At 50.8% G+C, this 12,176-nt stretch overlaps 1 protein-coding gene across 1 annotated transcript in view; it reads left to right on the forward strand.

Moving 5' to 3' along the window:
* The window catches only part of LOC144178777 (centaurin-gamma-1A-like), a 60,715-nt gene that overhangs the window by 21,760 nt on the left and 26,779 nt on the right, over nt 1-12,176 (forward strand). Inside the window, 2 exon segments of the mRNA XM_077706888.1 lie at nt 7,394-7,452; nt 11,405-11,492. Coding sequence (XP_077563014.1) covers nt 7,394-7,452; nt 11,405-11,492 — 147 coding nt within the window.

Consider the following 12,176-nt stretch of genomic DNA (forward strand, 5'->3'; position numbering starts at 1 on the left):
GGTTCAATGAGGCGTCTGCCCGGCCGCGTCTGACCCCTGCATCATCGGTATGAATGGGCATCTCCGCTGACTCGCCGCCGCCTGCTGCTTCCTGCCGCCTGCACAGGGGTCGTCGTACGGTCGGCCCGTTACTTCGGGCGCGTGACGTTGAGCGCGTGCCGGGGTACAGGTGTTTCGTCGGTGTCGCGTGCCGGCGGCGGTCCTCGCGGACCGGGTCGTGCCGGCATGCACGATTGGCGCCGATTTTTCCAATCACGTTAGCGGCGCCCCGCTGTCGATCGAGTGCGTCCAATTAACGCCGCGGGTCTCCGTTGTGAGCAGCTGCCGGCGAACAAAGCGGCCGATGGGGCACGACGTTGCCTCTTCGGAGAGCAGAGCACCTGCGGGAGGACTCGGTACGCCCCCTCCTCCTTAGCGTGCGTGCTCGAAGCACGACAAGGCCGCAGAACACGGATGCGCTGGGACGGGCGAGGAACGGTTGTCGCGCTCGCCTCGGGCCGCTACAGTGTGGCACCAAGAGGCCGGAGCGCTACATCGTAGCCTGCGCGCTTTTCATGTGGGGCTCGCGCTAGTGATGCCAGATTGTTCTTTGGCGGGATTTTTTTTTTGAGAGAGAGAGAGAGAGAGAGAGAGATACTTTACTGGGGACAGGCGGGCTCTAGGCCTACGGGGGGAGGAGGTTAAACAATGAAGTAAGATGAACTGAGCTCTAGAATTAGAAGGGTCTTCGCCTTGTCGGGCGTTTTGTCCTGCTATACGGTTGTCCTACTATATGGTCCTCAGTAAATAACAACACCGACTTGCATGAGTTATGGGAAGCAGCACTGGCCAGCGGCGTCCCTGGGGTTCAGTGGATACTGATCCTTAGGCTAGGAGAGGGGCAGAAGAAACTGGAGCCCTGGAAGGAAGAAACCAACCCTAGCCCGGTCAAGACCTTTTATTTTCGATAAGCATTTCACCCTCTCTCTCTCTCTCTCTCTCTCTCTCTCTCTCTCTCTCTCTCTCTCTCTCTCTCTCTCTCTCTCTCTCTCTCTCTCTCTCTCTCTCTCTCTCTCTCTGTGAAAGAAGATGGAGCCCTTGAAGGAAGAAACCAACCCTAGTCCGGTCAAGACCTTTTATTTTCGATAAACATTTCACCTCTCTTTCTCTCTCTCTGTGTGAAAGGAGATGGAGTCTTGTGGGTATCGCGATAGTAAGTCTCCGGTCGTACAGATAGGATCTGGAAGCTTCTTCCGAAAAACTGACCCAACTGCTTGTGTCCAACTTGCTTCCTAATATCCCCCTACCCTCTTATGAAAAAAAAAAAAAAATAGTTACTTCCGCACTTTCCTCTTACGCCTTCGGTGACGTTCTGCGGATTCTACGCGTCTTGGGTAGAAATTATTCACTAACGCTATGTGGAACTGCTTGGAAACTGCGGCATTGTGCAAATGAAAGCTCGCTCTTTTCTTAAACGTCTGTGTTCTGCTCGCAGCTTTCTCTGTGCGCGAACAAAGAGAAATTTCGTCAAAAAAAGTGGTGGTGGTACACGGTGGAAAAACGCGTCCGTGATTAGGTTCCAGCAATCAGTGTGATTAGGTGCAAGCAAGCATGCACATACACAAAAAAAGCCGGTTGGCCGTTCTCTGCCAGTTGTGAGAATGCGCGACCTCCGGGGGCAGCGTTTTTCCTCGTAATAGGGATTAAGTCGATGAGCGAGTCACCCAGTTCCATTCGATCGCCGTTCTCAATTAGTGTCCGCTCCTCTGTCGATTGCTCGCTCATCCCGCGCTTTTTTCCTCGTCGGTAGTCGCGCGAACTGTACCCGAGTCGCCGGGTAATTAACGTCGCCGAGCGCGCGCTCTTGGCGGATCAGGATAAACCGGAACGCGGCATTAGTCGCGCGTTCAAACGCACGCCGACAGCGTTGCCGCCAGCTGCGCTCAGTGTCACGCTGAGGACATCAATTAGATCCTTTTTTTTTTCTTTTTTGCTCTGCCGTTTGATCCCGCCGACCCGGCGGGGATTAGCTGTGGTTGTAGCCGACGACGCGTAAAACCAGTTCTCGGTATGGCGTGGCCTCGTGCGAAATGGACACTTCAGGGGGTCGTCAATTGCGCGGGAAGTAACTGGAGCCGCATGAAAGAAAAATGCGCGCCAATCCACCCCGTGAAGGTGGTTGGAAAGCGAAGCTGTAAACAACGCCCACGACGATTACCCATGCGACGTCGCTTGAATTCACACACGTGGCTGTATACAAAGAGTGAAACCAGAAAGTGAAATGCACTTAACCACACCCTTTATTACTTCAAAGAGATATTCTTTGCTAAGGTTAAATCAATGCATGATTCATGAACAGTGGTTGGTTGCGTTGTATTGGTGAAACACATGAGTGGAAACTCTTTTCTTATAAAATTAAAGGAAGCTCAAACCCGGTGTTCGGCGTTCTCACTTCTCCTCCGTCTCTGCCGCCGCCGACGGAGGTGACGAGATAGGCGGCAGAGACGGAAAAGTGAGATGCCATGCGTTGGTGTTGTTTCTTTTAATTTTTTAACCCCTAGCGCATGCGCAAGACGCCCACACGTCCGCTACATGTGCTGTGGGCGGAGCGCACAGCGGCACAAGAGGTACATGGAGGCTATCACGCGGAATTCAGCGACAACGCACGGGGTAAACCCGCAGATGTGATCGGGGGGTGCACCGTCTGTCTACCCCGTCTCCGCGTGGGCTCGTAGCTCAATCGGTAACACAACGGGCTATCGCTCCGTTTCTCTCTTCGTCCCAAGTTCAATTCCTGGCGGTACCATCTTTTATTCGTTCGCGGGAGTTTTCTGTTGACACCAACGGTCGCGACAGAACCCTTGGAGGTAGAGGTAAAAAGCTTCGCTTTAAAACAACGGATACAGGGAAAGGACAGGTGCGACAGCACTGTACTCGCCAATAAGTTTACATTTTGATAGGAAAGAACATGTGGTAAACGAACGGCTAAACAATACAAAACTGTGGGAAGTGTGGGAAAAGTCTTACACCACAAAGAACAAGCGCTGAGGACTTTGACATAACGAGAGTTCACTGCAGGGGAGCATGTTGTTGGGCATGTAGGTGCTCGGCTGAACAAGACGTAACAGCGCGAAAGGTAGACGACGAATGTCAAGACATGCAGGACGTACATTGCTTTTGCAGAAACAACATCTCGCCTTTATACGGGGAAATGGTTTCACTCGCACATATAATGAAACCTGTTACGCAAGCAGTCGCGGAAGAGAACGATGAGGTACTTTTCATGGGTCCATGTGGTGTTTCCGTAAACGCTTGGACAACTGGTCCCTTCATCTTCCAGCGCTCTTCCTTTAATCTCCAGCGTTCTTGCCGCGCAGTAGTTGACCGATCCGACAAGAAAGTGTCCTAAATCGCGAACGAGGAAAATCTCCGATGTGGTTCTGGTATAAGTCGTCACGAATGTGAAGGCTTCCGCGTGCGCATTCGACCGGTGGCTCCCGTTATAGCAGGTGGTGCTACCGGCATCATCCGTTCCGGTTGCTCCCCGTTGGAGCAGGTTCGGCGGGAATCGACGTCGTCGTCGTTCCGTGATCTGCGCCCCCGGATGCGTCCTCGCGTGCTCGCCGACCCCGGGGCTGCAGCATGCCCACCCGAGCTCACCGCAGACCGCTCGCCAGCTGTGCCAGCTCCGCTTATAAACAAAGACAAAGGGCGCCGTTCACGCTACACTACGACGGGCCGTTGCTCGCGCTTCGCACAGTGGCGGCCAACCTAACCTTCGCACACACGCAGCCTTTTTTTTTCTCCACACGTACACCGTCCTCTGCGTTCGTAACGGCAGTGTTGTGCGTGCTAATAATAACGTGCTGCTTTGATGCTCGCACGTTTGTTTGTGTTGCATGATACGAGCAGATTACACATTTCCTGTTTTATTTATCGCTACTTCGAGGATGCTGCTGATTCGAATCTAAGCGCGCACTAGTACCGAGGACTGGTCAACCGTAGAAGGCGACGTTACCCCCCTTCCTCCCCTCCCTCCTCTCTCGATCACCTCCAGCCTGGCCTGTCCGGCTGGTCGCGTAAGGGATACACGTACACGAGATCGTCATCTGCCGTGTACTTAGGGGTTATTAGCCACGCCGCCTGGTAGTGGGGGCGCGTGTCGCTGTGTTCCGCCCCTCGTTGTTGTTTGTGCCGCTGTTTTTCGCTCACGGTGGATCGTTACGCCGAGCATGCTGAGTGCGAAGATGACCTCTGTGAAAGGGTCCCGCGTAGAAGAAGGGGGAGCTGGTCGTAACGGCGGGCTCGCGAAGCGACGGAAAACGAATAAAGAGGGAGACCCGTTAGCACGCGGTGGCTTCGAGCGGACATCATCGTCCAAGTGTGTCGTATCAGGGGCGTGTTCCGAGCGGGGAGCAAAGGAAGCGAGGAAAGGGAAAACGCATCGGCGGCGAAGGGTGAAGCGCAGTAAGGTGGCGTGCAGGGCTTCCCGACCGCAGGCCACCTGCCGGCGATAACGGGTGGGCCAGGGGCCAGGAGTCTGGCATGCCTCCCCTTTATCGATGGGTGTCGCCCGTGGCCGAGCCCTCGTTCTGGTCGCCTGCGGGGGCGACGATTAGTGCGAGTGCGGACCGCACGTGGCGGCGCCTTGCCCTGGGTGATTAGTGTGTGCAGTGGTGATGTCCATGCGCGGTCTCGTTTTCTTGGTGTACACGCGCTGGGCCTCTTTCATAAATGACCTCGCTGTAGCCACTGGCCAGGCTTTGAATTTTTGTCTTGATATGGGAGTGTCAGTCGATGTGCGCAGATGATGGCTGAGCGTCGAGGCGACAGCGGGATAAACACGGAGTCGGGTGGGCGTTATTTACACCATGAGCTTTTGGGCTTTGTGTCAGTCGGTTCAGTTTACTCTGTTCGCGCTTGTATCCCGCTTACGGAGAGAGAGAGAGATAATGTTATTCTGCAAACATGTGGGGACAAGTGCCTCGGTAGGCGGGAAAAAAAAAAAGAAGTAATTGAAAGCTGGTAGTCGGGCTTACAGCGTTGAAGTACGTGAAAGCAATTGTTGTCACGAAAGAAATCATGGCACCACTGTCAACTCGACAAAAAAAAAAACGACAAAAAAAAAACGAAATTGCGGGCTTTTAACGTATAAGGTGAGCGTCAGAATCGAAACGAGGCAATCTGACGCGTTGAGCTTTGCCCTTTGGCTATTACAGCCCTGTCAGTAGACTTTTGCGCCGTACAAATAAAAATTATCGTCGCTTTAGAAACACTGGTGTTGATTTTCTTTTTTTTTTTTTTTTTTCTGGGGGTGCGGTCGCAAACGTAGGTATAGACCCGGCAACAGTTCGACTACCTTTTCGTTGTAACAACGTAGGCACACACAGCATCCCTTCAACACATTCAGAAGTCTGTATGCGTCGTAGGTACCGCTTTATATTGGGCCTTATTTCGAAAGGTAATCGATTCAAGCCGCCGCGAGTGTGTCGCCGATGTCCGACTGATGAAGAACAGCATTTCTTTTTTCTTTCCTGCGGTCTGAAACTTGGGTGCATTTTTTTTATTTTAATTTTAATTTTAATTTTAATTTTTTTTTATTTTTATTTTTTTTTGGGGGGGGGGGGGGGTTGCAGAACCGCAAATAAGATATGTGAATGTCCAAGAAGGAAACTTAAGCGCTGACTAAGACAAGAACTGGAAGGAGAAACAAACTACTCGAGCGCTTACTATCAAGTGAAACTTCATTTTCTTAGAAGGCCTTCGGACAACGCCACGGCGCATCCTCCCGATATTTTCAGTCTCGTGGCTCGTATGCCAAGCCCCGCAATTAGGGCGTGTTGATTGTAGAAGGCGCCTTCCTTCAGTCTGCTGCGGCTCTGTGTTCTCTGTATCCTTTACTCCGCCGACGCCTTGATTTTAGTCGCCATGCGCGCGTAGATGAAGGATATTATATTAGCCCGCAGTAGTCACGCCTCGGGTTTGTTGGTTTTGACGCGCTGCCCAACGCTGCTACCAGGGTTCAATGGCCCCGCTACTGTTCTTTCATCGCACGCGGGAACAGTGGCCCGTTTTCGTTCTTTTTTTTTTTTTTTTTCGGGCGCACGTGCGCTGAAAAGCGCATTGCGTTTGCGGGTTCTTTCGTGTCGTATCGGTCTGCAGGAACCGCCCTGCCGCCTTTATTATCCACTTCTCTGTTCCTCCTCCCTTGCCGCTTTCCTCGGAGGAAAAAGATGCCGTTCACGGAGCAAGAAACCTCAGCCTTTTTGTTTCTTTCCATCGCCTTCGCTTTCTGCCTCACTTGGGCGCGGTGCCAGACATACTGCCTTCGTGACGCGTTTACGCGGCCTGGATGAAACCGCTGTTCGTGCTTGTGGCCGTTTGGGATGCTGTGCCCCGCACCGCCGTCGGCGATAACGTCGAGAGAAAGCCGCCAAAAACCCGTTAACTGTCAGATCTTTGCGCGCATGCGTGCACTTGTAGCCGTTGCTCCTACCTGCCTCCGTCTGTTTAACTCCTTCTGCGCAGACACGTCTGACTTCTGCGATCAGGTATAGAAGTGGCAACGCGCACGCGCTGGTTTAGCCTCACGACCACTGGAGACTGGGTAGTTCGAATAGCTGCAACTGTTACTGAATGCGTGTCTGCACGAAACGGGCGCTGCGTAGGACAAACTGTTCTGTCGTCTACGTTTTCTCCCTTCACATCCTATAGCTCCCTACTGTTTCAGTCTTGAATTTTGTACCGCAAGCGCTTAGCGATGGTCCCGTTTTGGAGCAAGATTTGCTTTTTTTTTTTTTTTTGCTGCTGCGCGCGCGCGGAAAATTGAAACCATTTCGTAGGCACTATACGAGACGCCTCGTCTTGCCGCTTGAAAAGAAAACATGGGCCTTTGATGGAAGAAACATGTCCTCACTGTTGTGTCATTGTTACCATCAGTCGTCGCGAGAAAAAAAATATCCCAGGCCATCTCCACTAACGTGAAACCTGGGGAGGGGCTAAGCATGTATTCTTGGCGCCTTGGCGTTTTTACCAACGGAGATGATACCGTTGGGGGGTAGAGGTATACAGCTTTGCTGTAAAAGTCTCTTGCCTTTGAAGCACGAAGCTCTCTAGCGCGAGTCGTAAACGAGTTTCCCGGTGTTTTAGTGCCGTGACTACATGAAATGACGATTACGACGACGACGATGGCAGGAGACGCTAAGAGTCCCAGCCCCTAAGGGGCTTCGCACCTAAAGTTGTTCGTGAATTGAATTTCATTGAGGTGTGCTCGGCCGAGGGCAACCGACTGCGACACCTTCGTTTTTGTCGCGCTTTATTCCCTTTTATTAACATTTTCACCCGCTTCTATGTCGTTCCTGGCTAAGAGTTCAATCCTTTCTTATCGTCCTCCTCCTCTTTTCTCTTGTTGCAGATTCCTTTGTGAACAGCCAAGAATGGACGCTGAGTCGATCTGTGCCCGACATACGCCTGGTAAGACGGCGCTTCTCTGTCCATTGTCCCTGTGGTTTTGAAATCCAAAAGAAGAACGACCTGTTTGGCCTGTAGATATTTTAAAAAGCGAGAAAGCCAGACAAACTTTGGGAGTAAATTTAGTAAAACACGTTTAGTCTCTCGCACCGGGACTATACACGACGTTTCGGTTTCCACAAAGCTGCTATTCATTCTTTTACTGCTCAAGATTTCGAAAAAGAGTTTTTGTTTCGTATTTGTTGAACGATAGCTGGGCGTGTAAAAAAAAGGGAGGGGGGATTTCGCCGTTTGCCTTGGAGGCATATTTCACGCTTTCTATGCGCTTTAACCCTTCAGGATATTTCTCTCCCTTCAACACGTTCATGACATTGCCAGCGCCTCTCGTGACAACGTGCACCTGTTTAACGCTCTGTTATAAACATGGGGTCCGAAGCCACTGTTTTAAAAGTGCTGGAAAGTTTTTGTGAGCCTGCAAAAGTGGCGGGGCATCCAGAGAGAACGGTTGAATATTCCTTGCCACGCTTCGCATTTCGTCAGTGTGAGCCGCACGTCTCGTGGATGTTTGGCTTCCTGACACAGCTTGGACGTCTTGCGAATAGCTGACTTTTATAGTGCATGTTGCGCAAAAAGTCACGATAATGCGTGCTTTGTGGCGAAACCAGCTTTTTGTTTAACCCCCTTCTGGGTTTGAACGGAGAGGAGGAGAGGGAGGGCCAAGACAGAGAGGAGGAGGAAGTCTTCGCTGCAGGATGGGGAATTTGCGGACTTCCTTGCGGATCCCCGTTTGGGAACTGCTGATAGGCGGGGCTTGCTGTTCGAGCGACGCCTACGCGCTGTTGCCTTGTGCGAAAACTGAGGAGGAAGAAAATTTTCAGGCCGGAACTCCCTATTGGTGAATTTTCACATCGTGCGTAGCATTCGTAATTGAATCGTCTTCGTCGTGCTTTCTTTCAGGCGGCGTGGCGGAGTTGACCTGTTCTGTGCGGTTTAAACTGCAGTCGAACGCAGTCCGCTCGCGACTGTGCGAGGAAGAATGTTTATTGTTTTTTTTTTATCTCCCCTGTTTCTGGCGCAGTTTTTGATCTGAGCTTTTTATTTATTTTCGTAAAAACCAATTTCATGGGAATTCGAACAATACAGTAATTTTCGCTTACGCGCTTGTGCTCAGCCTTCAATCTTCCAAGTGCAACCTGTGAACTACCGATGTTGACAGCTATAAATTGCGCCACCAGTGGTAGTAGTTTGGAAATATGTTGACTTTGCGTGCTTCGAATGCCTCCAGGCTCGCTATTTTAGGATGCACGTAGTAGTTTCTCGCAAAGTAGAAGGCACGTACCAGTGGAAGAAGGCTATAGTGGTTTCTGGGGCGGCGAAAAATAGCACATAACGAACAGCGCAGGTGACACTTTGGATTGAACAACCCAAAGTCCTAGTTACTAGCCAAATATAGCTGCACATTGATGAATGCTGGATCGGTGCGGTAAAACGGAAGTACAGTTCACTGCGACGGGAGGCCCATGGACGCCTGCTTCCAGTGTCAAGGACGCGTTGTATGGGTTTGCGGCCGGAAGGCAGCGATCTGCTCCACCGGCACACGCGCCCGTGCAGATGCGTTGCTCTCGTCTCGCGCTCCGCGCAGTGCTCTCCTCGTCGTCGCAGCCGCGTCTGCAGGCAGCGTTCCCATTGTCGTCACTGCGCATCCGGCGTTACGAAATGAGTTAGCTGCGCACCCTGCGTTGTTCCAGGGACGACGGAATGTGGGACGCGCCCTGTTATGCGCATTCTGTGCGGGGTGCTATTTTTATGCCGATACGCTGCACACGACGGCGGCTGTATACGGTCCCGTAATCAGAGCAAGGCTTACCGCACGTGCATTGGGTTATCTTTTTCTTTCATTTGATATACATGTATACGGCGTGTTTGTTACTAGGTTGTTTTTTCTTTTCATCTTCTTTTGATGCATCATAGTTTATATGTTCTATCGGCGTCATATGAAACGCGAACACGAAAATATGAACCAGAACGGGCAAAATTGAGAAATACTGTTCTTAGAGTTCATTTAATGGCTTGCTATTGGGATGTTTGAAAATCCACTTTTCCCAAGTCTGTTCTTGTAACTAAGCCACGCGTCATTTTGGCTTGCAGGGAAAGAAAACGCTCTATTTGTGTGCTCAGGTTCATATTTCCGTGTTCGCGTTTCATTTGACGCCGATAGTGCGTACGTGCAGTTATTACCTTTACCTTTCCACAGAGCTTCGGGAGAGAGAGAGAGAGCCTTGTCCAGCTATGGCCTCGAGGGTCAGCTGCGCTTGATCGAAAGGGCTGTCGACGCGGCCTGAACTCAAAGCATGCATCCTTGAATGAGGACGCCTGTGAACCTTTTCTTCGATGTAATAAGTGTTTATTTAAAATCGATTTAAAGTTTATTCTCTCTCTCTCGCAACAAAAATTTAATGTCACACTGTTTGATTAATTGATTGATTGTGGGGTTTAACGTGCCGACGATTCACAGGCGGTGAGGCGCGCCGTAGTGGAGGGCTCCGGATTAATTTTGACCACCTGGGGATCTTTAACGTGCGCCGAAATGTCGAACACTGTTTGAAACAAGGATTATACGTGGAAGCACAAATATGTGCCAAGTCTGGGAGCACGGTACAAACAAAATGAAATTGGTTCTGTGCGTGTCGGCGACGTAAACTATACGGGTTACTGCACTGCACAGGAATTTCTTTCCATTACGGCGGAGAAGTAGCGAAAGCTTGTATTGAGACAGAAAACTAAGTTTCGCGCCTGCGGCTGTGCTTTAAAATTTCAATGGAGAGTTTTAGCATTCCGTCTGTACCGTCCGTTCCGTGCTTACCGTCAGTACCGGGACTCAACTGCGCCTGCGGGCACGGCAAGGAGGACACCCCGCACTGTAACGAATCAACACCACCTGTGGTGTTGAACGAATGCGCGCGCATGGCGAGGGCCGGCCCGCGGACTAGTCCATCCTACCGTAACGAATGCGCAGGTGCCCAGCCGGGTCTCGGTCAACACGGTACGAACGGAACGGTCGGAGCATACGGAGTGCTAAAACTCTCCGATAAAAGTAGCACCGCATAATGCTACCTTCAACCGGTTTTGCGTGTTAACATTTGTTTGTAGGTTTTAGTCGTAGCTCCGGCAGCAAACCAAAGCCACTCGCGAGAAATGGCAAGTTCCTATTGTTACTCCGATGGTATTACGTACTTATTTTACTTTAATCTGTCTGACGAGTAGTATTATTCCTTCTTGTTGTGCAGAATAGTTTAGCATGTTACGCAAAGGTTAGCATGAGTAGTAGGTGGGCTGGTGCTTACGGCTAGGAGTAGAGACAGGTGTCGTTTTGGCGTTTTCATGGCTCTAGTGGCGGATCCAACACCGTTCAGAGCGGAATAATCGCGAAAGTAGTGATTCTTTGGGGCGTGGTAAGAGTATAGGGGGGCGGGGCTCATTAATGGAGATTTCTGTTGAAGAACTCCTGCGGGGAGCAGCGCCCCTGCCGGCGCTGCTTACCGGTCAGCCCCACAAGTTTTGTTTGTTGCAAATTTATCTCGTGTTATTGCTTTAAGTAATAGTATTTCTCAATTCTTATCTTGAGTTATTGCCTGAAGTAATCTTATTTTTCAATTCTATGGGATGACATTTTATGAAACACCTTAATAAGCATCTCTGAACCTAAAGCCGGGGTGGGTTTAAAAAAAAATATTCGCGGCGCTGGCTGTAAAAGGAGTTTTCCTGCGAACTCCTATTGCAAACAGCGCCACGTACGATTTTTTCGTAGCAAAAAAAAAAAAAAAAAAAAAACCGCGCTGTCCATTGGTGTGCTCCCTGGGTGCACTATAGTGCTGGCCCCCCACACGGGGTGTGAGCTCCTTGTATCTGCCAGCACTTCAGTTCAAGCGCGCCCTTTTCCCTCCCTCCTTGGCAGGGCATCGTGGGCAGTCTGTCGAGCGGCAAGTCGGCCCTGGTGCATCGCTACCTCACCGGTTCCTACATGCAGGACGAGTCTCCCGAAGGTGTGTGCACGAGCCGCCCTTGGTATTTATCGATGCGCTGATTAATATACGCCATTGCCGCCGTGATACGCGTATCATGACCCTTGAACTTGACCAACTATAGCCGTATAAAGCATTTTATGTTTAGCCCGAGCGCGAACAGTGAGCAACATAGGCTTGAGACCTCTTTTTTTTTTTTTTGTAATATTGAAGTGGTTATGGCAACGGCAGTGTGCTGTTATTTCTGTCGACTGCGGTTTAAACAATGCTATGAATTGGCGCAATCCGGGGTCGTTTTGTTTCACCTGACACCGTCAGTCCAGCGCCTGCGTATCACAGCTCGCGTTCGGGAATATGCGCAGCCTCTTTTCTAACGTCTATGGCGATATGGTTATCCGTATTCGGCTCCTTGAAGTGCGTGCCATCGGTGTACTCTGGTATTTCGGAACTCGCCCTAGCTCCGTTCTTGACAAATCCTCGGTGTGATCAAAACATCATCGGCTTGGTCGTTTCACCGTGTAACGCACCCGCCCCTCGATTTCATGCGTGTACCAGCTTTATTTCCAAACGTTTTGTTTGGGATCTTCTCAGGCTGCCACTAGAGAGTTTTAGCATATCGTTACCGTGTTTACGTTACCGTTTACCGTGTTTGCGGGAGTTGACTCCGCAGCGCGAGAGTTACCGAACGGTAACTTACCGGCACAG

This window comes from Haemaphysalis longicornis, unplaced genomic scaffold, assembly GCF_048455015.1.
Source record: "Haemaphysalis longicornis isolate Haplotype H1 unplaced genomic scaffold, Haemaphysalis longicornis Haplotype H1 scaffold_4, whole genome shotgun sequence".
NCBI lineage: Eukaryota > Metazoa > Arthropoda > Arachnida > Ixodida > Ixodidae > Haemaphysalis > Haemaphysalis longicornis.